This window comes from Opisthorchis viverrini (assembly GCF_000715545.1).
Source record: "Opisthorchis viverrini unplaced genomic scaffold opera_v5_84, whole genome shotgun sequence".
Lineage (NCBI taxonomy): Eukaryota > Metazoa > Platyhelminthes > Trematoda > Opisthorchiida > Opisthorchiidae > Opisthorchis > Opisthorchis viverrini.
Genome location: NW_008751741.1, coordinates 346735 through 363699, shown reverse-complemented (window position 1 = coordinate 363699; position 16965 = coordinate 346735). Strand labels below are relative to the sequence as shown.

At 42.4% G+C, this 16965-nt stretch overlaps 1 protein-coding gene across 1 annotated transcript in view; it reads right to left on the bottom strand.

Annotated features, from left to right (window-relative positions):
* Positions 1-5648: 5648 nt before the first annotated feature.
* The window catches only part of T265_04859 (hypothetical protein), a gene marked incomplete at both ends in the record, with an annotated part of 50390 nt that continues 39073 nt past the window's right edge, over positions 5649-16965 (bottom strand). The window contains 3 exons of the mRNA XM_009169713.1: positions 5649-6003; positions 12325-12758; positions 15961-16147. Coding sequence (XP_009167977.1) covers position 6003; positions 12325-12758; positions 15961-16147 — 622 coding nt within the window. The remainder of the gene's footprint in view (positions 6004-12324; positions 12759-15960; positions 16148-16965) is intronic.

Sequence of the window (16965 nt, the reverse complement as noted above, 5' to 3'; positions counted from 1 at the left end):
CGATCAGGTAACAGTTTTCTGCGTGGAGCTACATATAAGCTCGCACAAATAATCATCGCTTGAACTTCAAAATGCTGGGTGATATACAGAGACCGTACATCTGGCCAAAACGACCAAAGTTATTCTGCTAGCCATTAAAGTTGAGCTAGATAACTGTCTTTCGTATTTTGTTGCACATTCATTGTTCGCACTGAAAATCTCTCTTTGACGATCAGCTTCGCCCCATTTTGCTTCTGACTTTCATTATCAAAGCGACTGTGTTTCTCAGGTTGTGATTATATCTCAGATCAAAGACAGGCCGGTTGAGGAGAATGAAATCATGCACAATAAGAAGGATTGATCTAGAAACGTTACAAAGATGGCCGTAATACTTCAGAACAAAGACAGAAATCCAAATATGGTGACGTACAAATGGTTTAATATTACCGAAAACACTGCAGTTTCTGGCGCGCCTCTGCATGGGAAGGCTCTAAAGCTAAAAAACCAGGCACACTCTGTAGATTTGTCTGATCATTATGACTTAACTTCCCATCGTATCGTGCGCGGTCGATTGCTGTGCGCCACAAAGTATGTCGCTTGAAAGTCGACTGAGCTGGGTTTCTTAATCACCACGGGGTTCTGTGGGAAAAAACTGACCTGAGTATTCAGAAGATTTACCACTTCAACTTCAGTGTGTATTTGGTCAACCCAGTTTTTGAACCCAGTTTTGGACGAGGCTAGGCAACGCAGATATATCTCTAAATAAGACGCTGACTGGATATTCAAGAAATCGACTTATTCACTTCGCATAGATACTTGTGCGTTATTGAACCTGGTTGACTGAACGTAAATTCATTGTCTGCAGTATGGTACTTGGACTTGAGTGCACGCAAAAGAAATTTTGATTTCACTACTTGTTCGGTGCGCTTCATTGCCGTTTTCAAAATCCAGTGATACAGGTGTTTTATGAAAATCACTGTGCTTAATGGAGCTCTTCCTGAACTAGCCGCATTATTTTTTCAATCCAAACCTGAATTCTTTTGCGTAGATATGTATATATATGGTGGATGGTCTCACGGTTCGGCTTTTACTCCTCCCTTCTATTCCCAGTCTTGCACAATCAGCCAATCAACCTTAAATGACAAATGATGTAATAAACCAAAGGGGGTACAAACTACTACAAATGGTTGTTTTCACCACTGTTTTCTCATTTTGTTGAACGTGTAGGATAAATTTTGTGTGAATTCGATCATCGAATGCGTGTAAATAGCTTTTTTCGCTACTAGAGAATGCTCCACAACGTTGGTCAGGGACGCAGAACAAATTTCCGGGTCTATTATATCCTCATCCATCTATTCCATCTCTTTCGTGCAGCGATAGGCTACACGTAGGCTGCAAAGTTTGGTAAAAACAAAGAGCATTTGATCATTTGTTCCAACATTATAAGCACAGTGAATCTCTGACTAGGTATTGGGACAAATTCCTCACGATATATCAAAACAGGTTGGGCATATCCAGCGATAGCGCAGAGTTTTGATGGAGTTCTTCAGACGCTTACCATCTTGGAACCTTGTAAAGGTTAGCACCGCCGGTCATGGAGAAGCTGCGGATTTGCCTGCCTATGTAGTGAGCTAAATTGTCTACTAGTTCATCTACGCTGTCTGCCGTCGTAAGCGAATGGGTGCCACTATCCGCCAAGCTATTACCATAAACTTGCATGTGCACCTGAAGCTAGGCTACTATTGTGAAGCCAGTCGGCCATAACAAAGTAACGAGGGTAACGTACGAACAGTGCATAGTTTGAAGCGGGCCTGCGGAACTCATTCACCAATACATTTCTGGCATTACTTCCACGTGAAGTCTTACTGTATTCCGTGGTGGTCATTCGGTTATTTTGCGTGACCCTGTCCCACATTTGGTAGTGTTCTGGCGAATATTTGACACTCTAATAAACGTCCTGCGAAAACGTGGTTTATGAAGGATAAATTACATTTGGTTTCAGGAGAGCTTGGTAAACAACCGGTAGTTTTTAATTGGACAACGTTTCGCTTTTGGCACAAAAGCTTCGTCAGGCCAAGTGAGCAGGTCACCTAATTGGCCAGGTTATAAGACAGACGGGGAAGCAGTCAGTAATTTCTCTTCAGATTATCACACTAGATCAGCGTTGAGTGTCAATTAACGGCTCTTGTCAGTTAGTATGGTTTTCAAAATCTTGGTTTTGTGGATTGGGGGGATTCAAATTAATTCTGATCCGTTTCGGTTCGTTAATCTTCCATGCGGGGTGCTTCACCCGGTTGGCACTGGTAGGTTTTCCTTGGTCTTTGTGCGGTTGTGAGTGCTCCGACATTTTGGTTTGAGGGGGGTTGAGGTCAAGTGGAATTCGAATACTGACCACTCTTCCTTCTAATAATCGCACACCAACACGTGTCAAGCTCGACTGACCCAAACCTGCTCACAGAATAAGTAACACTGTTTTAATGTTGACCGGTAAAGAAATCTTCATTGAAAGGCTCTATATCATGTAGGTATGACTGTTTGTCGGACTGGAATCTAGCAAACGTCTGTGAGGTTAAAAAATTTCACTCTGCACATAAGGCAAAAAGCTCAGTAAATTTCATCTCATACTTTCAGGCACGGAAAGCGGTAGTTGAATTTCCAAAACATGTGTTTTACGTTCGCCTGGATGATATAGATCAAAGTCACTAGGTATTGGAAGGCGGACTCCATCTTGCTAGACGTATTTCATAACGCACGCATGCACCTTTGTGTAAAGTGGAGTGAGGCTATTTCAAAAAGCAAATAAGTCACGCTCGAGCTTCCGGGCCTTGTTTCATTTTGGTCCGTAATTATCACTTGTCGTGAACCATATACTAACCACAGTAATTAATATGTTCTCCGCGATGTTACTCTGCCGTATGAAACAGCTTTTCACAGCCACCGATGTGACCCTACAATGCTAACTGTATAAACTTCCAACTGTCCAAGAGGATCAATGAAGGATCAATGAACCGGACTGGGGTCCTGTTTGAATGAAGTAAAGGGGTTCTGTAAAGTGTGAATCAAAAAATAGATACTGCTACGGCCGAATATGCATACCGAGAAATTTCGTCTGCCGACGCCTGATGTGATCTGATCGACAGGTTTGACCACAAGTAAAAGCAAACGATTTGGTCGCAGGAACTATTGACCCAGTCAACTTCTAGAGAATGTGATAACCATTCATGGGAATAAGAGTATAACCCAAATGCGCGTGTTTTCAGATGGAAACTCATCACACAAGGATCAGAAGGCAAATTCAAAAGTGTTTACGGGAGAAGACTAATCTCAACAAATCCATTGCCAAATTAGTTTAAATCCACTCCTTATAATTCATGAAAAAATCTCCAGACAGACCACTTTGTCCCAAATATTATTGTGGAAATGGGTTTCCAAAGCGTTTGGCTCTATTTGTTTGATTGACCAATGGCTACGCTTCTTCGCATTATTGGCTGCTGTGTCGGTTCTTGGTTGTGCGCTTTGACTGCCCAGCATAGCCCATTGAGCAAGGGCGACAACAATTGTGCAGAAAAACAATAAGCAAACATCAGAAATCAGACAGCGGGCTGCAAGTAACCGAAGCATATCACGTGCCACTGTAAGCGTGTTCCATGTGTGGCTATAGGTGACAATACATAAGATGTTCTTTCGCAAAATACCCTCTGTTAATTGATTTTTGGGTCATCAAGAAGGTCGCTGAGAGCTAAGTAAAAAGGAATCATGTCCACCAATGGATAAGGAGTTCCATTACCAGTCATCCGTATTCGCTTAGTAGCAGGGGTTGGGTAACTTTCCTTAAACCTGTGAGTAACGTCGGCTGTAAAGATTATGCTTTTCAATGTCTTGAACGTTCGCCTAACTTGCCCAACTTGAACGAATAACAGGTAATTTGATGCATGCAGGGGAAAACTCCATAACTTCGATTCAATTTAAGTTGAGGTCTCATCAAACAACGGTCGATTTTTGATGTGCCAAAACAGAGGAGAGCTCACATCTCTTGATGTGACGGCCTGAATGAGAACCCTCTTTACCGTAACTTTGTTGTTCCCTTAAGATTTGCAATGTTTTCTAATCCGGATGCATCGCACCCGAGTAGCTCTTACAGCAGATTCCTTCTGCTAGACTCAAAGCAGTTCTGATTGCTCCGTCCACAGACTGTACTACTTTGCGGACCGCATTTCTCTTATTTAACTGTTCAATCGGTTACCTTCTATTTTTGTCGGCTTTTTCTTTTTCAATTTGCTTATTCTCAATTTTCATTGCGTAGCAGCTTCATTTTCTTGAGCTGTGTTCCCTGGTTGCGATTCGTCGTCATCCTTTTCGTGAGGGCTGGTCTCCGCATTTAAGTGGTTAATCAGATAGCGTTTGTGCTCCTCTTGGTCTTTTGATCTATCGCTCGGAGATATCTTCCAGTAGACCTAATGACCTGAACTTGTAAGTGTTTACTTGACACTCTAGTAACAAGAACAAACAGAAATTTCCGTTTTCTACAGTTTTTTTTTCAACTGTGAATCGGATGTATCTAGAAACATCGTTTGATAGCTGGCTTATCTAGTCCATTTCCCATTTTCGATAATGATGAGAATGGCTTCTACAGTTTTTTCAACTGTGAATCGGATGTATCTAGAAACATCGTTTGATAGCTGGCTTATCTAGTCCATTTCCCATTTTCGATAATGATGAGAATGGCTTTCACGTCATTCATCTTTTGGGGTTTACATCAGCCAGCACCATTCTCCTTACCTCTAACTTCGACTTACTTGACAAATCCTGAAACTGGCGACCCAACCGATGCTACTTACAGCTGTTATGGACCACAGCTGTAAACAATGAGCTATTATTGAATGAAACCATTATTTCGTCCTCGTTGATATGCACTTCACCTTCCCTGAGAATTACTAGGAATTTTCGGCTGATTGTTGGGATATGCCAGGGACTTATTTGAACTTTCTTCACAGTTATCTTGACAGATCGTAAACTGCGTCCCCCGAAGAGGCATCATTGATTGGACAGGAGGTAAACTCCTATACGCCGTTGGGAGTCCAAAACAGCCACGTTGTGAGCTCTTACTTTCCGTTGTTGTTTCGTAATTCAGTGGGGAAAAGATGTGGTTTATTCTGTTGCACATGAATTCTGGAACAATATTTGGTGCATTTCACTGAAATTCTTGTGCGTTTGACGAATTTCACCACTGATTTGAGACCGGCTCATTGCTATGGCGTGGCGTCTTTGAAGTTAAGGTGCTAAAAACGCTTGGTGCTTCCTCCGAAAGATGGCTCCTGGAAAGATTATTTATCTGAGAATCGTTGTGATCATTTTTGCTCTTCTGGTCGGAAGTCACGAGGAAAAATCAAAGTAATCAAGATAAAACATCTGTCAAAAATAGAACTTGTCTGGATGAGCAGCCAAGTTGGAGACAGTGCACAGCAAAGCACAGTTGAAAACAGATTAATCAGGATGCCTAAGTGAAGCCATTCCAGTTGAATTCAATTTAAGTGAACCACACATCTGCACAATCGTAAGGGGACCAATGAATTTCTGATGAGAATGTTGAAATTCAGGTAGTCACATCAAGACACGTGAATTGTTCTTTTATACAATTTAAAAAGGCATCCGATAAAGGAGAATCACGCTACCAATCGCGCATTGATTATATCCTCAGGATTTGTAAAGACAAAGCGGGATAACCATGTTTTCAAGGCACAGAATGCCATCGGTGACCTCATAACTATCATCACCATCATATACCGGGTACCTCGGAACCGATCACGACTGGTACTATCCAAGCTACTATCGATCACAGAAGCGATTGGAATCCGACTGCTGGATCCGCAAATTTGCATCCAAAAGAAACTTGTGCAACCTCTGAACTTGAACTGGCCTACGAAACATTCGGTCCCACAACTCCGTCTGACATTGATGTCACTTACCTGATTCCGTGACCCATTGACCTCTCCCTCATCCAACCTTCTTTTGATTTCTGTTTCTCTAAAGTGTATGTAGCCCCAATCTTAACATTTTCCACGTGATCTCTGCTACCATATAAATTTTTGATGTATTAGCCAAGATAAACAATCACAGAAAACAAGCTTTGTTCGCTACCTTCTTCGTTCTCACATCGTGGTATATTTCAGCCTCCAGTTCCCCTTTTTTCAAAGAGATAGCGGCTGACACCCATGTAAAAGTTTAATCAAAATCAAATATGGGTCATGAGGGTGTTTCCTTTCCGTGAATATCTTCACACAGCTCCGCTGATTATGGTCGTACATGAAAAGAACCAGTGTGGACAGTCTACTGATAACGAAAGTTTGATTCAAAACCAACTGGGTACTCAATCGTGTGTCACTCATTTTTGGACACATCTCAGAATTGACACAATTGTATTTTCAAAACAGGTCTGTAATAAGTACCATAATGAGTTGTACATCAATATGAAGAAAAAGCAATATTTCATAAAACAATTTTACAAGGCACCAGTGGAAGGTCGTCTAGTATCCATACATAATTTCGCAAGTAATTGCTCTTAGGATGTTGTGGGATTTTTCTATGAATCATTATCTAATCCAAATTGATGAGTTGGCAATATTAATTCCATAAATTTACAACGTTTACCTATGCACTGTATCAAACCCTGAAAAAAATGTCAGTTGATTCAGCCTGGTTTGTAACTTTGTTGATGAGCGCCAACTGTCTGCATCCCGACTGTTTTGATCTGAAGAAGAAGAAACAAATTTTCGCCACTTAGATTAAAATGATTATAAAACTCATGGGCGTTTGTAATAAGAACATTAAGTGAAAAGTTTGGTTGATTACGGCGTATGGACACTTTGCAAACTTGCAGGGAGTAGCGATCAAAATCATCATTCACCCAAATTCAGAAACCGAATTAAGTGCTTGAACTTTCCCGTTGCTGCGAGACGTAGGATCAATGCCCACAAGTAAACAGAAGTAGGCTGAAAACAAAGCCGTTCAGATGGAACCTTCAAAGCAGTGAATTCCTGTGCACTAATCTTCCTACCAGTATTTTTCACTAATGAGACTATGCAGGTTCGGCAGTACCAATAAGGGCTGTAGTTCCTGGCTTAGGAATTAGTGTTTTTTGAGACGGTGCTTTGTGGGTGAGATGAAATCGTAAATTTTCTCCTTTACAGGATGCAAGGACTCAGCAACATTCCAGCAGTTTCTTATATTCCAGCCACACACAAGGTATATTTGGGTTCCAAAATATCAGTTTAACATTGTGACTTATATTTTCTGAATGCCATGGAGTGGAGAAGTGACTGAGCTTTACACCGGCAAGTGTAATCAATCAAAACCGCCCCAGAAAGGAAAACCATGCAGAAAAATCAGAGATAAAAGTCCTATCGAGTGTTTGGGTTGCAGAGAAAGTTACTATATGAATTTTGTGGCTGATCACTTCTTATCGACCTTTTTTGGAAACATTTCCTCAGGAGGAGGCCAAATCCAACTACCAGTCTGCTTGTTGCCAGACTAGCGCCAATATAATATCTTGAGTGATGCACTCAGGTATTACGGGAAGACCATAATACTCACGAGTGTCAACATTATGCTTCAGGCGTCTCACCTTGGTAGGATCATCTAATTGTGTCATCACACGCATAATAACGATGCTCGTGAGTACTGCAGTATAGAGTAAACAGTTTTCGGCATTCATGAAAGCTCCGTAGATAACTACTCGAGAGCTATCCGATGGGGCTACCACACACATGGTTTCACGCAGTTAAGTCGCATTTGACAGCATGAAAACCTGCCTACATAAATCACTGAATAAATCCAGCTGAGTTATTCGCCTCAACCAATTGCTTCAAAACCTGTTCGTAGATAACTCTCGAGAGCTATCCGATGGGGCTACCACACAAATGGTTTCACGCAGTTAAGTCGCATTTGACAGCATGAAAACCTGCCTACATAAATCACTGAATAAATCCAGCTGAGTTATTCGCCTCAACCAATTGCTTCAAAACCTGTTCAGCAAACAGCACCCTAGAGCACACTAGTACTCGATCATAGCAACCAACAGCAGACATGTCTCCCACCTCGGCCAACTGGACTGAACTTAAAATAAATCCTGACTGGATGACTGAATCACAGTAATTTTGCTGAAGGCTTCACCCAGTAAACTATTTTTTAATGCTAATAGTCCATCTGCTTATTCCAATACTTACCTTCACGTAGCCGTCAAGAATATTGGGTACATATGTTCAAAATTCATGTTATTTCGTACAGACGTAATGCATTATTCGTGTAATTTCATTGACTCACTACATTCCAGGACAAGATTATGACGATACAAAATGCAACGCTTCCAGCTAATTATGTAACAGCCAAAATCATGTAAGATCCCTTGACGTAATCTTGTCGCGGTATCCGCGTATCGTATTTCATTGATAATCTTATAAACTTCTTCCATTGGTAGTCATGCATTGCAATACAGCATATTCGTGAAAAGAAAACGGCGTTTTACTTTGACAATCAACCCATCTATTGCTTCAGTTTCTATGATATATCGTGAGCAGATTTCATTTAGCAACTTCAACTGGTGAACAAAAAACGAGAGTTCTAGAACTCCAGCTTGAGTGAGCATAGTACAACTCCTACGCAGGCTAGGAGCAGTTGGATTATTAATTTTGTATGAGCCAAATGATCAACTTTGGGCTAGGTGATGAACTTGTTCAATGTGACGATCGTCTGCCAAAATTAGCTAATTCTCACAACAACGCGTCCCATACTGTAACCGGTTACACGCAACCCTTGAAACCCACCAATGTGCCTTTCTGAAACCACATGTGGGCTTTGAGATTTGCATGCACGCAAACCACGTACAAAAGGATTATCTAGGTCAGCTTTTCATGTAGTTTGCACTTCTCGCTGTTCTCTACGTATCGTCCGCATATTTCAGGTCAATAAGGTACTCAACTGGAGAGTCACAAATTCCTGAGACCTTTCAGTGGTCACCTCATCATCTCAGCAATAACGAAATCTAAAAAAATGGAGAGAGTGGACATCATTGTCGGGAGCAACTATCCGCAGGAAAGTGGGTTGGAGATCTCACCATACACTCTCACGTGCCCAGAGGCATCTCAGTGAAAACACCGCATGAGATTCAACGAATTATGGGGTGTACCATTTTGCGCAAGCGCGTTGAGAAAAATTAGCCAGTCGGTAGGTTCGAATGCACCCTTGAAGTCGAACACCACGCATGTTTTTGCCCTAGTACTTGACGGACTGTGAAGATGTGACCCCCACAGGCTCTCTCGACCGGAATTTAACTTACTTTTCTCGGGTCCCTTCTTCATGCATCTCTTTAACATGACAGAAGGTCACCGATGCGAAGTTCCGGTTACGACGGGGCCAAGATAGTTTCTCTGCGATTGTCGTACCCACCGCGAGCACCAAGTTTGCTCCACCTAAATTCTTTCGGACCTGCTTTTTCGCGCAGGTAGGGGCAAATAAGTTGGACAAGTACCGACTGATGATTTGACCTCCATGTTTAAACAGTGGGTGGGATTTCATCATGACAAGAAGCTCGGTGACACTTGAGAGATGAATGGGATTCGCTTATTTCGGAAGCCGTCGGGAGTTCCTAGTTCACAGTTCAGGGCTGTGTTGCGAGTTGGGAAACAGGCTCGGCGATTGCAGTCGGTCAGCTGAATTGTTCTCGGAAGCGTTCGAACTAACGGTTCACGTGCTGTTCTTCTTTGAATATAGGCCAGCCTCTCTTATAGAGTATTGTTTAGCTCACTGGATGCTTTCATGGGCATCTTTCGTGTATCAGGTGCAAAAGATTATCACGAGAGGAATAGGTGTCTGCACTTCTAGCAGTTTTGGAGAGATTCACTAATTAGGTCTGGATTAGCTGGACTACTCTGCAAGCGCAATGACCAGCATCTTGCAGGGATGTGGACAGTACCTTACAGTAGCAATCAACATGTTATCCAAAAATGGATTCAATATGACGTTTTAAATACTTGTTTCACATCAGGATCGGAGATTTTTCCAGTATAATGAAATGTGTGGGAACTTAGTGCACACTGAAAAGCGCAACGAAACGCCACCGAACAAGTGCGTAATCCACTGGTTTTCGAGAACAGTCGATAGTCAGTAAAAGACCCATATCTATATTTGATGACGATGAGGTCTATTTTTGTTGGAGGTCGTGCTGCATTCGAGGGTACTATGTGACCAAGCAGACTCGGATGTTCGACCAGTTTGTACCGTAGTCAAAAAATCTGTGGTATGTTCACAACTACAGCCGGCTTACGTCCCCATCCGCGCGGTTCTGTGCGGTTCCAAAACAACTACCCCTTTGAACCTCAACACCGCTAAGTTTGTCTACTCGGCATTCATACCCCCGGCGATCACAGTAATATATGATCTCCTAGCCCCTCGCTGTCATAAAAGCTATCATTAGGTGTATCAAGGGCGTAAGAAGGTGCGACGAACAACCAGTGATTGCCAATGCTTTTAAGAGACACTCTAAAAGACTTTTTCAGATGAAGCGCACAGAGGCAACTATCCACAGCATTGGACCAAAGGCCCCTCAGCTCGGTGATTTGGAACAACAACAACTCAGAAAGGACCAGCCGCAATGGCTTTCGGATCGTCAGTGGTGGTCAACCAGAAGCAAGAGGATTTCGGCTGGGAGGCGTAATAGGGTTTCAAATCCTCGTTTCAGACAGACGGCACATGAATAGAAAGCGGATTGAGCGTAATGCAAGAGCACTCTGTTGTTCAGCTTTCAACAGAGTTCGAAAGGCGAGCGCTGTCAAATGAACTGAGTGCCAGGGGTTGATAGAAGATTTTGATATATATAAGGTCGTTGAGATCAAGTCAAACTTGAATAACTCGGTTAATGCCAGTGGGCATCGAACTTACGTGTCAATCTTTAGGTTTGAGCCTACAAATGTATCGCTAGCAACGGGATAAGAAACGGAGAAGAACGATTAGCTGGAAAAGAAAGGACGGAGGCGTCAGCAGTTGCCTGATTTTGTTTGCCCCCAACTCTGCTGTGTGCGACAAGTAATGCGACCCGGAACCACGAAACAGCCGATGTGGCACGAATTTATTAGTGTGTGAAACCCATGGTTGTACGTGGGCTGTGATACTGCCGGGACACCCACACATAGACAAGAGGACGGTTAGAGTCAAAATCAAATCGATCAATCGTTCAGCTGTGGCGCGCGTTTGTTTTTTGTTTGGTGTTTGTTTTTACCATACTACAATTATTCTTTATTGCTGCTACTACACTGCTGACCTGTTTACATGTTTGCTACATCGGCAACCGAGATGAAATTAACAGAAATATTAAAAGATTACCAACTTGCTGTTCACATACTGAAGAGTGAAAATATATTTTTACGACCTAAATGATGAAACGGCATCTGTACAAGACTACGAGGTGAGAACAAGAAAGAGGATTCTAATCCAGATAGTTGAAACAAAAGTTGATAGAGATATCCACCAGACCGGCTGAATCTAGTTTGAGTTTGGATTAGAATAGTCTTAATTGTACGTCACTTCACTCGATAATTCAGTTGATGACCATTTGTAGCTTATTATTAAAATTGACCAAGAATATATTTCCAAGATTTGGTAGATAATACATAACGCTGTACACAAAGCGACATAAAAATGAACACAACGTGTCAATAAACTGAAGTGTCTCTTTGTAATGTACTACTCATAAGGTTGCTGAAAATCCATCGACAGCCCACGACCGGTTTCGCCCTTCTTGGGGCTCATCAGGTAGGTGCAGTCCCCGGGTTTCCGTCAACCTTATGTTCTACTTGAAACCAAATTGCACGAAATTAGCGAATATCTACTCATTTGCAAACTAATTTGGTTCTTTCAAGAGACTCACCTGGAACCCAGCTGAATCTCTCGTTTATGATGTTCTCAGGCAACTGAATGTGCTGCACCAGGCCGCCTCGTGTTTCAGTCGCTACGATATTTGAAATATTGCGATACATGTATCTCTTTGTAATGTGCAAGTTGGTTTCAAGTAGAACATAAGGTTGTCGGAAACCCGGGGGCTGCGCCTACCTGATGAGCCCCAAGAAGGGCGAAACCGGTCGTGGGCTGTCGATGGATTTTCAGCAACCTTATGAGTAGTACATTACAAAGAGACACTTCAGTTTATTGACACGTTGTGTTCATTTTTATGTCGCTTTGTGTACAGCGTTATGTATTATCTACCAAAATCTTGGAATATATTCTTAGTCAATTTTAATAATAAGCTACAAATGGTCATCAACTGAATTATCGAGTGAAGTGACGTACAATTAAGACTATTCTAATCTCAATGAACTCAGTGGGTTGCTGCTCTTCTCTGGTCTTCGTTTATTCACTTCCAATGGTGGGATATACACAGCCCTAGTTGGAAGTGAATCAGAACGATGCGAATCGTTCCAAGATTCACGACTGCGATAACCGTAAAATTCATTTGGAAAACTTCTCAACTGCCTCCCTGTTCGAATTGAGGTCAGGTCTGCACCCTCCTCGTGCAGTTCAAGATTGGAAAATTCACTATCCAGAGAGTCCTTCCTTCCAATTGACTGAGGTTTATCCGAAGAGTACGGAAGATTGGAGCACGTCCTGTCGCTTTGTGACGGTGAATTTTTCGTGCTTAGTGAGTGTCGCATGGTTTTTGAACGTTTTCGAACTAGACCGCTCAGTCGATAACCACGCTTGATTTTACCGAAGTCTGTCTCACTCCATCCGGCCTGAAAACAGAGGTGCATAGATCAATAGGTAGAACAACGAAGAACAATATCGTACAAGTGGCAAGACGATCAGAATCGAACTGACCAATATACTTGCAAAATGTCGATGGTTATACATCAAAATACACGTCCGTCTTCATCAAGCCTAGTGTCCGGGAGAGCCAACCAAGACTGACCTCTTCTGAAAACTGCATTTCCGGGGAAAGGCAGTCATTTCAATATTAGTTTCCCCCTCTAGGTCATTTAGCTGATCTGCCCTAGAGTTGGTTACTAGGGGAGGACCTATATTAGGCTTTACTGGATAGTCCGGCTTCATTGACTCTCCGCTCAATTTCACCATGCTGAGAACGCGTCAAGTCTTTTCCTGTACTAGCAGGAAATTTCCCGATGGTCTTTTTGGGATATTCGCTTCAGGGCTGACTCACCTTCAGACTCACCTGGAACCCAGCTGAATCTCTCGTTTATGATGCTCTCAGGCAACTGAATGTGCTGCACCAGGCCGCCTCATGTTTCAGTCGCTACGATATCTAAATATCGCGACACACGTATATTTGTAATGTACTCAAGGTTGACCGAAACCCGGGGACTGCGCCTACCTGATGAGCCCCGAAAAGAGCGAAACCGGCCGCGGGCTGTGGTAGATTATCAGTAACCCTATGAGTAGTACATTACAAATAAATAAGTGCTGTCTGTCTATGCCGCAAAAACTCCTGCTAAAATGTTGCAAACCAGAACTCCACTCGTGAATTTTCCCTATTGTCCTAAAGAGATTTTCAAGTGACTTGGGGCTGCGGTACTCTAGTCATGGTAGCTTGACTTCTCCGAGGTTGGTCGAGATTTAAGACGGGAGGAGAACCAATCAGCTAAGTCAAGCCAGATCTCTGTTTGGTGTCGGCTAAGAGATTTGTGCGTTAGGGTGGGTGAACAAGTGTTGGGCCGATGGGGTAACGTACATGTGCTTGGGTTTAGCCTAGGGTCTAGTTCCTCTAGTTCGGTTCATTTGATAGTCCCTCTTGAACGTCGTTTGAACTTGCTGTCCGTCTGCGTGGATGAGCTAGTGCTAAGATGTGTTAGAGGGATGCTGTGACTTTTGGTCTGGTTGGGATTTCTACCCCACCCCCCAGTTTTCGCTAATGATTCTGCGTGGATTGACAACCACACAGTCACGTGTCAACCCGGCTTAACTAAGATTGCTTTCCATACGCTCACCAGTTGCACATCGTCGGTTCTATTCACGCTGCGATGCTTGGTAATTTTCACCATCTCGGTAATCAGCCGCTGTGGTGTGAATCTCAGTCCCCGTCTTAAAACTTCCACATTCTCCAGATCTATTCTATGTCCCGTGTATAAGGCATGTACCGCCATTGCTGAGTCTTTGACCAACGTTTGGTATTCTTCTGCATTCCTTGTTGGTTTGTTTATCGCGTCAGTCGTTTACACACGGATGGGGACATTCTAACGGTCGGACAGGCTGGTAGATGCACGTCGTCCCACCGATTAACAGAGATTTTGACTAGTCATGAGTGAATCTACTTGCAACATTGATTATTTTGCTCTGTACTTTGTTGGTTTACTGCTATTAAGGAAGTCTTTTTTAAATTAACCCATGTTCATGGGCGTTAGGCGTAAATCTTTTAAAAGGAAGTTTGGTCTCCTAATCGGTCCTTTTTACCTAAGGCCAAATGGACCACAATGGCAAACTTTAACTTCCCAAAACATCCTGGTAATTGCTGTCATCTCAGACGCAGAATAGACCCTTTTTCAACAAGTCTATCAAGAGGCAATTGCCCAACCGGAGACAGCTGGTCTGGGTGTTCCTGTTGTAGATAAAATTTTAAATCACCTAATAAAGAAATCGGGTAAAGTTTTCTTCTTTTCTAATATTTAGAATGCATAATTTTTGGATTCCAGCTGAGCCTTTAACAAGTTGCGGATCACCGGGGAGGAAGATCTGTCTTGGTTTTGGCTGGACACTGTTTCCTATTATTATTACGTGCAAGGTGTAGTTCGTATTCCTTTGGTTATTAGACTGAGGCTTCAACTGAAATGTCAAATTATGGATGAACGATCTGCCATCTCATCAACCTCAACTAGTGTGAAGTACAGCACTGGAAGATGACCAGATTCGGTTCTGAAAAATCTACAAAAACACCCAGCAGATATGCATCAATTTTCCATTTCTTGTGAGTATTAGGTGACGTGTTATTTTGTCGCCAAATAGGACCCATTGAACTGCACAATAATAGTTGTAGTTAATAAATAAAACACGCACTGACTGCCTCGCAGTCTGTAACGTCTGTGACATTACTAGTGCCAAGTGAGTTTTTGTAGAAAAACAGCATTCCACAGGGTTCACTCTAGCTGAGCGAACTTATTTTTTTCAAGTTTCGATCTCTTTCAAGAGCGTAAACCAGCATAATAACGCCGAAAACTAAAAAGTCCAATTTGAATTTTATATCCAGAATATAATGTTAGTTCCATAACTAAATATGCTCTTAGCGAAGAAAATGGTTCAAACGTTTCCGAACAGTGTTCTGGAGCAGTTGGCCTCATGATGTTGCTCTACAAACAGTTGTGCAAACCTATGGGTAACCCAATCCGGTGTTCATTTGCTATTCGCATAGTATCGCAGCGTTAACTCCTAGTGTCAGTCAGATTATGACTTACCACAGAAGAGCAGCTATCTTAAAGTTGTGGCATTTTCACATGCTTTCTTTCACCTTTCAAAAGCTTTATTGCTTGTGGCCCCAACTGACAAAGAGCACGTCATTTAGGTTCCTGTAGGCGTTCCGGCCAGACGAGTCCACTGTTTGGTTCCCTGGACAGGATGACTTGATTGTAAGAGTCTCCTCACCAGTCAGTGCAGCATCAATATTGTGTCGTTGTGTAGCGAAATGTTATCTAGCATCCACCCACTTTTGCCACACGACAGCCCCTTGCGACTGTTGATGAAACGTTCGCAATGGTACTACCATGCACCAAAAATAACATTAGTAATGAGGGCACCAAATTTATTTTTGATTCATATTAAGTTTTCGAGATTGCTAAACAATTAAAGGCGAAAAATCGAAACGAAGTATGCAGAAATTTGTCCAGCAAGCGCTCACTTTTCAGCACCTGCTGAGTTACGCTAATGCATATGCTAGCCATCATGAACTAGGCACAGGTTGAACAAGAAACAGCCAAGTGACATTACACTTACCAGTTTGTAAATCGGTCTAAGTTCAACAAACGACCATAATAGTTCCAGGAGTTGATGCGCGAGTTGGTTGACTCGTTCTACTGAAGTATGATCAGCGAGTGTCTCAGTGGAGTGTCGCTGGTAGGCGTCACTCGTATTGCACAGAATTTCTTGACACGTCTCCACACCTCCCAAAGTTACGAATCGTCTGTTGGAAAAGGAACGAGGGAATTCTCGTTTCAGACATGGTGAGATGAAGACCCATTTCTGGTGCCCTTTACCTAAATACTAACTCACAACTGTACCTCAACTTCATTTATGACCAATCCGATGCCTGACTTGATCACCAACTCTGATAAAGTTAACCGGGAAGTGAAGCTTGACTCAACCAGTGTAGCGTCAGACTCTAACCAATATTGGTCTTCTATTGTCAATGACTGTCAGCCCTTGGGTCTGATTGCCTGATTTCAGGAAGGCTGCAAAAATGTATCTGCAATTAAGCGATTGATAGCAGAACGAAAATTGTCGGGTGCACTCGGAAGACAAAATATTATAAGCTTCCTTCTTATATTCTTACATCAGAGCCGATTATATCCGCAACGGTCATTTTTGTGACACCCGGCTGTACACAAGTTCTGTCGCAAAAAGAGCGTTATTATGTCTTATTATGCGCAATATATGTTGTTTCATCAATGATCTATGATGTTATGTTATGTTATGTGGAAAAAAATCAGCTTTACATAATCGCACATGTCACATGATGTGGATCGCTGCACTACTCAAGAGTTAGCAAGTAACCTGAAGAGTGTTCAAAATAGGTTTCCCAAAATAATATTTCGGTCAGCGTAAGCACGCTCCAGTTGAACGAACACGATCAAAAAATCTAATTATACTATTTCAGAGCCACCAATGTTTCTCTTCTCAAAGTTCCTACTTCAGATACGTTATTGAAATTATCTGTGGATATCATGGTGCATTAGAATTCCAACGGAGCTTATAAACAAATTAGTTGGTTAGTTGAAGGCC